The sequence below is a fragment of the Bubalus bubalis genome, chromosome 11, assembly GCF_019923935.1.
Source record: "Bubalus bubalis isolate 160015118507 breed Murrah chromosome 11, NDDB_SH_1, whole genome shotgun sequence".
Taxonomy (NCBI): domain Eukaryota; kingdom Metazoa; phylum Chordata; class Mammalia; order Artiodactyla; family Bovidae; genus Bubalus; species Bubalus bubalis.
The window spans coordinates 49038964-49052435 of NC_059167.1; the positions used below are offsets into that span (position 1 = coordinate 49038964).

Below are 13472 nucleotides of genomic sequence, written 5' to 3' on the forward strand. Positions count from 1 at the left end.
TACATTAAAGGAGAAAGAAAACAGAAAACTGACAAGAAAGAAAGTAAATAAAACCAAAAGTTTAGTTTTATTTATAAAGTTATTAAACCTCTAGCTAAGCTGATTAAGATAAAAGAAAATACAATTGCTAATTTTAGTAATGAGAGGGAACTGCTCAAAATCCTATAGATAGTAAAGGATGATAAGGGAATATTATTAAACAATATTATACTAACAAACTCACTACTATAGCAAACATGAACAAATTCCCTGAAAGACACAAATATCAAAACTGCATCAGGAAAAAATTTACTAGCCTTATAATAATTAAAGAAACTGATTTCATAACGAAAACCTTTTCCACAGATGGCTTCACTAGTGAACTCTTACCATAAATATTTAAAAATAAGAGAGAATTCCCTGGCAGTCAGTGGTTAGGACCCCATGCTCTCACTGCTGAGGGCCTAGGTGAGGATTCAGGTTCAATTTCTGGTTAGGGAGCTAAGATCTCATAAGCTGTGCAGGGTGGCCAGAAAATTAAATAAAATAAAAAAGAAATAATACTAATTTTAATTTAAATTCCTTCAAAAAATAAAAGAAAAACACCTCCAAACTCGTTTCATGAAGCCAATGTTACCCAGATATCAAAAACAAAGACACTACAAGAAACCATCTAATCAAAAGCCCTAATAATTAACACAAATAGTCTTAAAAAATAGCTAATCCAATGCAGCAGTATATAAAAGTATAACACAACATACGGAAGTACATGCACCATATGGAGCTTACCAGGTGAATGCAAAGATGGTTGACTTTGGAAAATCAATCAGTATAATTTATCAAGTTAACAGAACCACAGAGAAGTACCATGTGATTATTTCCGTAAGTACAAAAAATAATTTGATAAAATCAAGTGTGTATTTGTGATAAAAAGTCTCTTACCAAAAAAGGAACAGAAGGGAGTAACTTTAAAAAAGCATTCATAAAAAAGTTAATGTTAATATCACATTATAAGGTGAATGAATAAATGGTTTTCCCCTAAGACTGAGAACAAGGGAAAGGAAATCCAATTCTCACCATTTCTATTCAGAATTGAGCTGGAGGTTGTAGTTGCGAATAAGGTGAGAAAAATGAACAGACATTTAGCCTGAAGTGGGATTAAACTTTTCTTTATTCAGGGATAATATGATTGATTTGGTGGAGAATTCAAAAACTTGACATAACATATGTGAACTTAGTTAAGTCTACATACTTACAAGGTCAATATACAAATCAGCAATAAAACATAACAAACACTCTTTAATACCTTTGTGATAAAATCCAAAATCTTATTTAGGAATAATTTAAGCAAAATATATAGAAAACTTATACACAGAAAACCAGAAAACACTGCTTAGAGAAATTATAGAGAAATCAACTAATATGGAGATACACCATGCTTATAGATTAGCAAATGTGTCATTAGGATGGCCACTGGCCCCAAATCTATCAATAAACTCACTGAAACACAAACAAATTCCAGTAGACTTTTTTTTTTTTTTGACAGAAATTGACAAGGTTATTCTGAAATTTGTACAGAGAAGCCAAAACCAATTCAAATCATTACATTACCTGATGGCAAAGACTTTTGACAAAGCTACCATAAACAAGACAGCGTGGTGATGTCATAAAGACAGATAGCAACTGATGGGAAAAGAGAGACTAGACAAAGACCCATGGCAGACTTCCTAATAAGCAGTGCTGAAACAACTGGATATCTATCCATTTGGTTAAAAAAATAAACACTGAGGTTCATCTTATACCAAACATAAATTTAAATCGAATCGGCTCACAGACCTAATACAAAAAGTTAAAACCATAAAACTTCTTGAAGAAATGTGATAAAAACAACGTGAGAAAGCTGAGATACCTAGAACAAATGGAATGAATAGGCCAGGACCCCCACTCCCACCCAAATAACTCTAAAATGATGGAAAAATGATTTTAGGGCTTTGGAAACTAACAGCAACACACTGAGAAGTGTTGGATCATTAAAAACTGCTGAACTTCAGGTATTAACTGCGAGAGTCAGCTGTACTCCTGTCTGGTGCTTCTCCCATGACCTATTCCACACGGATGAGGTTGACTATATTTAAACATGACAAGGAAAACTTGATGACAATGAAAAAAATAACAAGGAATCTCAACAAAAATTGAGAAAACAGAACATAAAGAAAGATAATCAGACAAAAAAGGAACAAAATCCCAGAGACTAGAGGGATAAAACCAATCATTTAAACTTATGTGTAATGGCAGCTTCCTATGGAGAGGGGGACCTATGAATCAAAAACTCTATATCCAGTAAAATTATTCTTCAAAACTGAAAGTAAAATAGCCACTCACAGACAAATACAGATCAAGAGAATTCATCGTGAGCAAACCTGCCTTATAAGAAATACTAAAGGATATTTTTTAGACCAAAAGGAATTATCCTTAATTCCTTTGTTTCTCCCTTTACAATCAATACATCAGCAAGCCAGGCTTACTGGCTTTATATCCAAAATATGCCTTGAACCCATTTTCTGTACTTTTTCCCCATCTTCCCCTTCCAAGCGAGCAACCGCCTTGCATTCTTATTTCGACTTTTCCAATAGCCTGATTTTCCTGCTTCTACTCTTATCCCCCTAAAAGCCTATTTCCCAACAACTGCTAGGGCATTAAAAAAAAAAAAAGAAAGAAATCTAGATCATAAATCTTTCAATTGGCTTCCATGCACTTAGAATAAAACACCTTTGCCATAGCTATTCTTTTCTCCTATCATCCTCTTCTCCCTTTGTTTAGTTCCAGTGCACTGGATTCTTCATATTTTCCAAACATTCCAGGTTCATTTCTGTTTCAGAATTTTTGTACTTTCTGTTCCCTCTGCCTAGTATTTGTCACAGGCAGATCTTTACACAAGACTGGCTTCTTCTTATTCAGGTCTCTTTTCAAATGTCATTTCCTCAGATACTTTTCCTAATCACTCAATCTAAAGATTCCCTATACAACATCAGTTGTCTCCTTTTGCCTTTAAAAATTTTTGTAATAGCATTTATTATTATCTGAAGTTGTAAAGCTTACTTATTTTACCATTCATTTAATGTCTACTTCACTCAATAAAATGTAAGCTTTATGAAGATACAGATCTTACTATCTTGTTCATCAAATATATATATAACTTTAAAATTTATGCTAAAATATAAACACTTCTGAATTCTTAAAAGATTAAAAACCCTTTTTGTTCTTATTTACTATTTTATAAATGCTACATTTAATAAATTATACCAGTCTTCTGTCTCAACTTTCTCAATGAAAAGAAAAATTGAATATTCCTCCAATATTACCTCAGATTCTAAAAGAAAAAAAGCTGAGAGTCTTAGATAGCAACTGTATTTGTCTTGTTTACCATTGTATTTTGACACCCAGACAGGGTCTAGCAAAGAGTAATTATGCAGTAGTTACTGAGTGATAGATATAAACAACTGAGAGTAGATATGAACTCTTGAGAGTAAAGAGAAACAGAAAATGCTCTCAGGGGTGGGGGTAAGGTTACCCCTCCATCCCCAATCACTACCTTCCTAGGTCTTAAGAGAATTATTAAATCTATTTTAGCAGACTGGATTTCTTGAGGGCAAGGCAACATGTCCTTTTGTTTCCCAAATATTTAGCATTGGCCCAATAATTTTTTTTTTTAGTAAATGCAAGAGCATCAGTCTCTTCATTTGTAAAAGGGAAGTAATAAGATCATTTACTTTAGAGTATTGAAAAAAAAGGAAAAAAGGGGGAAAACATCCCCACAAAGTACTCTTTCTCAAACATTAGGTTAGAAAAGCATAGGAGAACCTTTCATACCTGTTCTCCTATGAAGTAATGTTATTTACTCACCTACCTAGAAACTATTATCATAAGCTAATAAGATCATATACTATTTCAGCACCAGACACTGCAGACCCCTGCTTCCTAACAAAAAGAAGGTAGCTTATAATGAAGACACAAACCTGAGTAAGAAAGTCCTAATGTCACAAGAGAGAAAGAGGACTAACAACAGTGACATTTTGGGGACTCTAACAGTGCAGTCACTGAATATTCTAGAGCTCAGGGAACATTCCATTAATAAACTTTCCATGAAAGAAGTCAGTACTATTCCAGTAGTCTCAGTAGATGCATACTTCTTCTCTTATATGTTTAAGAGAAAATCAATGGAACTGAAAATACAATCTAAATTTAAACCATTTTGTGGCTTTAACTCCCAAAGGCCAGCAGTCCAAACACAGAAAGTACATTATAGCAACAAAAACTAATACAGTAAGCATTTTAAAAAGCTTTTATTTAAACAAATTCTTATAGTCTATAAGTCCAATCTAAATGTAAACTATTAGTGTGGCTTTAATTCCTGAAGTCTAGCAACCCAAATATAAAAAACACACTACCACAAGAAAAGCGCTTCCCTGGTAGCTCAGATGGTAAAGAATCCGCCTGCAATGCAGGAGACCCCAGTTCGATGCCTGGGTCAGGAAATTCCCCTGAAGAAGGGATAGGCTACCCACTCCAGTATTCTTGGGCTTCCCTGGTGACTGAGCTGGTAAAGAATCCGCCTGCAATGTGGGAACCTGGGTTTGATCCCTGGGTTGGGAAGATCCCCTGGAGAAGGGAAAGTCTACTCACTCCAGTATTCTGGCCTGGAGAATTTCATGGACTGTATAGTCCATGGGGTCGCAAAGAGACACAACTGAGCGACTTTCACTTCACTCACCACAAGAAAACTAACCTATCAAACATCTTAAATTTTTTCTTTAACAAATCCTTTAAGTATTACTATAATAGAAAGCTAAACATTCACTTCATTAGATGCTGAAGCGATCTTTAGTAAAAGCCAGTAAGTTTCAAAAACATGCAATTACCTCAGATTATGATTTCATTATTGAGGACATATAGGAAAATAGACAGCATATAGCCAGTTCACCCCTATGGTTGTAATTAAACGCCAAATTTTACTCACTAAAACTCAGTTATATTTAAAATAAGTATTTACTCAAAAATAATATATTTTATGTAGTGGGAAAAGTCTTATCACAAAAAAACTTTTAGATTAGTTATTTTACTTACCAAAATGCAGTCCACCTTAGATTGTATAGTTTTGCTAAAAGAAAAAGAAAGTTAAATTAGTAAGACTAATAAATTTAAATTTATTAAATATTCAAAGTATTTTCAAACAGACATGGTAATTCACTATTCATATCCATGAAAAAAATAAGTTAAATTTTTTATTAAGATTAGGCATTGGAGCCTAAAACTGCATTTTTCACAAAACAAAACAAAAACCTATTTCCTACTCATCGTACTAAATTCAATCCTAAAACATGATCAGAATATTTTCTAAGTTCATTGCTATAGTAATCTTATTGTTGTTATGCTCTATCATTATAACAGATATTTTAAACAAACAATTAAATTTCTAGTCATACATAAAAGTGCAGATGTATTAGTACATATAGACATAGAACACAAGTTTACAATGAATTGTGATTTTTACTGTATGGCTGCTACTTTGGACGATGATTTGTTTAGGATTTAAAAGCCATAATGGTGTAATATTATCTGTATATCTAAAGACTTGTTACAAAGTAGATTCTCTTGGGGACTTTCCTGGCAGTACAGTGATTAAGACTTCTTGCTTCCACTGTAGGGGAGTGTGGGTTCGATTCCTGGTTGGGGAACTAAAATACCACATACAGCTTGTTGGGCTGTAAAAAAAATTTTTTTTTTAATTAAAAAAAAAAAAAAAAAAAGTAGATTCTCTTCCCCTCCCCTCTCATACACACACAGACACACACAAACATGGACTCCCTAGACATAAAAATAAAAAAGATTAGCGAATACAACAATAAGTTGGAGAAAAAGACTATACTTAGAAATAACACAAAAGCCACTATATATAAATTTAACTGAATTACTGAAAAAAGTGAACAATATATAAAACAAATGAAGCCAGTATAAAATAATTTAATAATTGAATCTTAACACATCAAAGTGCAAATACAATGAAATCACACAAAAGTTCAAAGATAGTTTATATACAATCATAAAAGATGTTACAAACCATATTATCTTCAATAAAAGGTTCTAGAGCCATATAAATGCAAAAAATGGTTATTTGCCTTTATATATAGCTATACATTTAATCTGTGGAGTAAGCAAAATTAAGTATTTAAATCACAATTTAGTTAATGCAATCAGTAACCTCAAAACTTTACCCCTGTACTTCAATTTCAAATTTCATTATTTAAAGACCAAAGTATGACTGTATTAAACTCAACTGCAAAACTCAGAATCATTAACAGAAGAAGAAAAGTAAATGATACCTTTTGGTAAGAGGAATTGAAATCCCCTCCTCACAGTTCCATAGAAAATCTTTAGAAGCTTAAAATTTTGGGGGATCTTGGGATTGTGTGTATAGCTTCTCACTCATTAGCAGCTAAAGCATGCTATCTTTCTCACTTCTTAACTCCCACAGTTTCTCTGAGATAAGAGGGTTTTCTATAGTTTAAGAATTGCTGCGAAAAAATAATATATCAAAAATACAACTGTTTCTCACCACCAGTTTTCATTCCAATCCCAAAAAAAGGCAATGCCAAAGAATGTTCAAACTACCACACAACTGCACTCATCTCACACACTAGCAAAGTAATGCTCAAAATTCTCCAAGCCAGGCTTCAATAGTATGTGACCCATAAACTTCCAGATGTTCAAGCTGGATTCAGAAAAGGCAGAGGAACCAGAGACCAAATTGCCAACATCCGTTGGATCATCGAAAAGGCAAGAGAGTTTCAGAAAAACATCTACTTCTGCTTTATATATTATGCCAAAGTCTTTGACTGTGGATCATACCAAACTGTGGGAAATTCTTAGAGACAGGAATACCAGACTACCTTACCTGCCTCCTGAGAAATCTGTATGCAGCTCAGGAAGCAACAGTTAAAACCAGACATGGAACAGACTGGTTCCAAACTGGGAAAGGAGTACGTCAAGGCTGTATATTGTCACCCTGCTTATTTAACTTATATGCAGAGTACATCATGTGAAATGCCAGGATGGATGAAGCACAAGCTGGAATCAAGGTTACCAGGAGAAATATCAATAACCTCAGATACACAGATGACACCACCTTTATGGCAGAAAGTGAAGAAGAAGTAAAGAGCCTCTTGATGAAAGTGAAAGAGGAGAGTTAAAAAGCTGAGTTAAAACGCAACATTCAAAAAATGAAGACCATGGCATCCAGTCCCATCACTTCATGGAAGCAATGGAAAAAATGACATAGACTTTATTTTCTTGGGCTCCAAAATCACTGCAGATGGTGACTGCAGCCATGAAATTAAAAGATGCTTGCTCCCTGGAAGAAAAGTTATGATCAACCTAGACAGCATATTAAAAAGCAGAGACATTACTTTGCCAACAGAGGTATGTCTAGTCAAAGCTATGGTTTTTCCAGTAGTCGTGTATCAGTGTAAGAGTTGGACCATAAAGAAAGCTGAGTGCTGAAGAATTGATGGTTTTGAACTGTGGTGTTGGATAAAACTCTTGAGAGTCCCTTGGACTGCAAGGAGATCCAACCTGTCCATCTAAAGGAAATCAGTCCTGAATATTCATTGGCAGGAGTGATGCTGAAGCTGAAGCTCCAATACTTTGCCACCTGATGCGAAGAACTGACTCATTAGAAAAGACCCTGATGCTGGGAAAGACTGAGGGCAGGAGGAGAAAAGGATGACAGAGGATTAGATTGCTGGATGGCATCACCGACTAGATGGACATGAGTTTGAGCAAGCTCCAGGAGTTGGTGATGGACAGGGAGGCTTGGCGTGCTGTGGTCCATGGGGTCGCAAAGAGTCGAACACGACTGAGTGACTAAACTGAAGAGGGTTTTCTATAGCTAAGAATTGCTGCTAAAAAATAAGATATAAAAAATACAACCATTTCTCACCACCTTGGTCTAAACCATCGTCATTTCTTTTCAAAAGTGTTATAATAACCTTGTAATTGGTTTCCTCGCGTCTATCCTTACACCCTCCAGCATCAGTCCTGTGAGCTATTCTCAACCAAGTGTTCAAAGCGACACCATCCACCATATTAGTCCTATGTTCCTGAAGGATCCAGTCCTCTGCTATCTTTCTAATCTCATATCATACTAGTCTATTCCTCATTCATTCAGCTCCTGCCATGCTGGCCTCCCTGCTGCTTCTCAAGGCAGGAGTAGGGCCTTGCACTGGCTTTTTCAGTCAGCCTCTAAGACCCTTCTTCCATGTAACTTATCTGTTCACTTTCTTCATGACTTTGCTAGATATTATCTTTCACAGACACTTCTTCCCTGACTACTTCTTCATGCAAAATACTTTCCATCACTCTCTATTCCTTTTGTCCTGCTTTACTTTTCATTATTGCACTAACCATTCTGTATTTTTATTAATTTATTTGTTTACTGGATATCTTCCTTGGCTAGAATTTAAACTCCATGAAAATGGGCTCAATCTGTTCTGCTCACTGCTGTATTATCATTTGGCACATGTTAGATGTTCAATAAAACCCACTGAACAAATGAGTGATGAAACATACACTTAGTCCCCCATATAAAGAAAATTCTTTGGGACCACTTAGGAAAGCATCAGATCAGATCAGATCAGTCGCTCAGTCATGTCTGACTCTTTGCGACCCCATGAATCGCAGCACGCCAGGCCTCCCTGTCTATCACCAACTCCCAGAGTTCACTGAGACTCACGTCCATCAAGTCAGTGATCCCATCCAGCCATCTCATCCTCTGTCGTCCCCTTCTCCTCTTGCCCCCAATCCCTCCCAGCATCAGAGTCTTTTCCAATGAGTCAACTCTTCGCATGAGGTGGCCAAAGTACTGGAGTTTCAGCTTTAGCATCATTCCTTCCAAAGAAATCCCAGGGCTGATCTCCTTCAGAATGGACTGGTTGGATCTCCTTGCAGTCCAAGGGACTCTCAAGAGTCTTCTCCAACACCACACTTCAAAAGCATCAATTCTTCGGCACTCAGCCTTTTTCATAGTCCAACTCTCACATCCATACATGACCACAGGAAAACCCATAGCCTTGAACAGACGAACCTTTGTTGGCAAAGTAATGTCTCTGCTTTTGAATATGCTATCTAGGTTGGTCATAACTTTCCTTCCAAGGAGTAAGCGTCTTTTAATTTCATGGCTGCATCAAAGTGAAAATGTGATTTTTTTTTTTTTAAACCGTAGATCTAAATATATTCCCCTTCTACCAGAAGCTTTTAAATGTTTATATAAATGCCATTACACTGTATATATTCTGCAAATGTCTTTTTCACCCAACCCTGTCTTTGAGATCTCTCCATGTTGATACACTTTAGACAAAGTCCATTTATTTTAACTGCTGAAAGTATTTCACTGAATGACTATATCACATGTATTCATCCATTCCTCTACTGAAAGCCAATTAGGTACTTTTCAGATTTTCTTCAAGCAATGCTACAATGTCTTTGTACATGTCTTCTGGTATACACAATCAAAAACTTCCCAGTTATAAGTCTGGAAGTCAATTTTCTAGGATTCATGAATATATATTTTCAGTTTTATTATGTATTACAGAATTCCTCTTCCAAAAGCTCCTGTATACATTCATACTTCCATAAGTAGAATATATAGTCTCTATTTTCATATTCAGTTCAGTTCAGTCGCTCAGTCCTGTCCGACTTTTTGCAATTCCATGGACTGCAGAATACCAGGCCACCCTGTCCATCACCAACTCCTGGAGCTTACTCAAACTCATGTCATTGAGTCGGTGATGCCATCCAGCCATCTCATCCTCTGTCGATCCCTTCTCCTCCCACCTTCAATCTTTCCCAGCATCAGGGTCTTTTCAAATCAGTCAGCTCTTCGCATCAGGTGGCCAAAGTATTGGAGCTTCAGCTTCAGCATCACTCCTGCCAATGAATATTCAGGACTGATTTCCTTTAGGATGGACAGGTTGGATCTCATTGCAGTCCAAGAGACTCTCAAGAGTCTTGTCTAACACCACAGTTCAAAAGATTCAATTCTTCGGCGCTCAGCTTTCTTCACAGTCTAACTCTAACATCCATACATGACTATGGGAAAAACCATAACTTTGACTAGATGGAACTTTGTTGGCAAAGTAATGTCTCTGCTTTTTAATATGCTCTCTAGGTTGGTCATAACTTTCCTTCCAAGGAGTAAGCATCTTGTAATTTCATAGCTGCAGTCACCATCTGCAGTGATCTTGGAGACAAAAAAATAAAGTCTGACACTGTTTCCCCATCTATCTGGCATGAAGTGATGGGACCGAATGCCATGATCTTAGTTTTCTGAATGCTGAGCTTTAAACCAATTTTTCCCACTCTCCTCTCTCCTCTTTCATTTTCATCAAGAGGCTCTTTAGTTCTTCACTTTCTCCCATAAGGGTGGTGTCATCTGTATATCTGAGGTCATTGATATTTTTCCCCACAATCGTGATGCCAGCTTGTGCTTCCTCCAGCCCAGCGTTTCTCATGATGTACTCTGCATAGAAGTGAAATAAGCATGGTGATGATAAACAAACTTGATGTACTCCTCTTCCTATTTGGAACCAGTCTGTTGTTCCATTTCTAGTTCTAACTGTTGCTTCTTGACCTGCATACAGATTTCTCAGGAGGCGGGTCAGGTGGTCTGGTATTTCCATCTCTTTCAGAATTTTCCACAGTTTATTGTGATCCATACAGTCAAAGGCTTTGGCATAGTCAATAAAGCAGAAATAGATGTTTTTCTGGAACTCTCTTGCTTTTTCCATGATCCAGCGGATGTTGGCAATTTGATCTCTGGTTTCTCTGCCTTTTCTAAAACCAGCCTGAACATCTGGAAGTTCATAGTTCACATATCGCTGAAGCCTGGCTTGGAGAATTTTGAGCATTACTTTCCTAGCATGTGAGATGAGTGCAATTGTGTGGTAGTTTGAGTTAATTTGCCTATTGTGCAAAAAACGTACATGCATATGCCATTTATACATGATACATATAATACATACATTAAAAACTTGCCATTCTAATGGGTATGAAAAAACTTTTAAATTGTCATCATCCCAATTACTAGCAATGTTTTATACTTTTTACCTGCTTCTTGACTGTATGGGTTCTCCTCCATAAACTGCTGGTTCTTGTTTTTGCCCATTTTTAAGTGGAGTTGATGATTTCTTATTAGATTGAAGTAGTTCTTTATATATTCTGGATACTAGTCTTCTCATCTTAAGTTTGCTAGGGATACATTTTAGTAACTTACTAAAGTTTAAACTCTTGATTTAGTAAAATTTATTAATTTTTTTCTTTATGACCTGTGTTTTTTGTTGTAAGAAATCCTATCTAGCCAAAGTTTTAAAGACATTCCATATTTTGCTCTAAAATTTTTGAAGTTAGTTTTTTTGATTTTGATTTTAATCATAGTTTATTCTGTACGGTCAATTGTTTCATATTTTACTATGGGCTTCCCTTGCAGCTCAGCTGGTAAAGAATCCGCCTGCAATGTGGGAGGCCTCGGTTCAATCCCTGGCTTGGGAAGATCCCTGGAAGAAGGGAACGGTACCCACTCCAGTCTTTTGGCCTGGAGAATTCCATGGATTGTATAGTCCATGGGATCACAAAGAGTCAGACACAACTGAGCGACTTTCACTTGGGCTTCCCTGAGAGATCAGTTGATAAAGAATCTGCCTGCATTGCAGGAGACCCTGGTTCGATTCCTGGGTTGGGAAGATCTGCTGGAGAAGGGATAGGCGACCCACTCCAGTATTCTTGGCCTTCCCTTGTGGCTCAGCTGGTAAAGAATTCACTCGCAATACAAGAGACCTGGGTTCAATCCCTGGTTTGGGAAGATCCCACAGAGACGGGAAAGGCTACCCGCTCCAGTATTCTGGCCTGGAGAATTCCATGGACTGAATAGTCCATGGGGTGGCAAAGAGTTGACATGACTGAGTGACTTTCACTTTACTATGTGTACATGCTTTACATACATGTTTACATACATGCTTGAATCTGTTTCAAGCTTTTTTCATTTTTATTCTAATCTACTTGTCTATACCTGAGTCAATACCACACTTTGAATGTGCATGACACCTGTTGACCATTTTTGGAATGGTCCTGATAATTTTTGGATGTCTAACTCCAGGTGAGCTTTTAGTTTTTCCATATTCAACAACTGTACTGATACTATAGGTATCACAGAAATGGGGGAGTTGACTGATAATTTGAATTTATTCTTGCCTGTCCTTAAAGATGTCATGTAATTTTCTCTATTAGCTTTTGTTAATGAGTACTAGGTAGCTTATAGATGGTATTATAAACTGTATCTCTTTTTTCTTAATATCTTTTCCAACTGGTTTCTGCTAATGTACATTCTGATGTGGTGAATGTTGGTACTGGTATTCTATGCTATTGGTATGCTATGCTGACTTTATATCCAGCAGCCTTCTTGAACTCTTATTGGTTCTAAATGTATATAGATTCTCTTGTAGAATATAATTTCACTTATGATAGTGAAAATATTTTTTTCCTTTCCAATCTCTATTTCCTCCCACCTCTGCTTCTTATCTAATTACTTTGACTAAAATCTCTAATTTAACGGTAAAAAGTAGCAGTGACAGCAGACATCCTTGTTCCGTTTCCAAATTTTGCTTCAAAAATTTAATATACTGCAATATTCCATTTAGTGGATGTTTTACAATTTCCTAAAACATTCTCTGAATAATGGATGGTTTGACTGACTCAGTTAAAATAAAATAAAGCTTCAACATTTTAATGTTCTGTTTTGAATAATGACAAGCTAACTTAGAGTAGCTTTTCCATCTTTAACAACCATATACTATGGATAAAATATAAAAACAGATATGATCAAAAGCAGGTAGTAACTGGAGGGACATCAACCTTAAAAGAAGGAACTGCACCAGATAGGATCTGTATTTACAGGGCTGTTGCCTGAGGTCACTTATTACAGACACAGTGACAATTAGTAGGGACTGAAACAAAAATGTGCCTTCCTGCTAGCTGAGGAGCCACAGGACGAAGTCTAGGGCTAGAAAGCGCCACAAGATTTCTGTGTAAACTATGTCCAAATATTTAGATGGCCTTCATTTGGGGAAGGCTCCAAGGAGTCCAGCAAAAAGCAATAGCTGAAACGTGTCAAGATCTGAGTTGAGAGGAGACTTCTGTTGCTACTTAACACAGGAATGATAATGTTGGGGCATTTGAATTCAGCCCTGTTAACTGTCTATCAGGACAAAAAAAAAAAAAAAAAAAAAAAAACCTCGTCAGAGAAAAATAACAGAATTCAAAGTCTACAACATATCACTCACAATACCCATCATACAAGCAAAATTTGCCAGAACAAAGAAAAAGGAAAGAGAGACCCAGAGTCAACAAAAAGAAGCAGCTCAAAGAAACCAAACCCTGAATGATCT

At 36.3% G+C, this 13472-nt stretch overlaps 1 protein-coding gene across 4 annotated transcripts in view; it reads right to left on the reverse strand.

Annotated features, from left to right (window-relative positions):
- RFX7 (regulatory factor X7) overlaps positions 1 to 13472 on the reverse strand; it is a 144539-nt gene that overhangs the window by 68358 nt on the left and 62709 nt on the right. For all 4 annotated transcript variants that reach the window (XM_025295635.3, XM_025295634.3, XM_025295633.3 and 1 more), the window contains exon 3: positions 5104 to 5137. In XM_025295635.3, coding sequence (XP_025151420.3) covers positions 5104 to 5137 — 34 coding nt within the window. The remainder of the gene's footprint in view (positions 1 to 5103; positions 5138 to 13472) is intronic.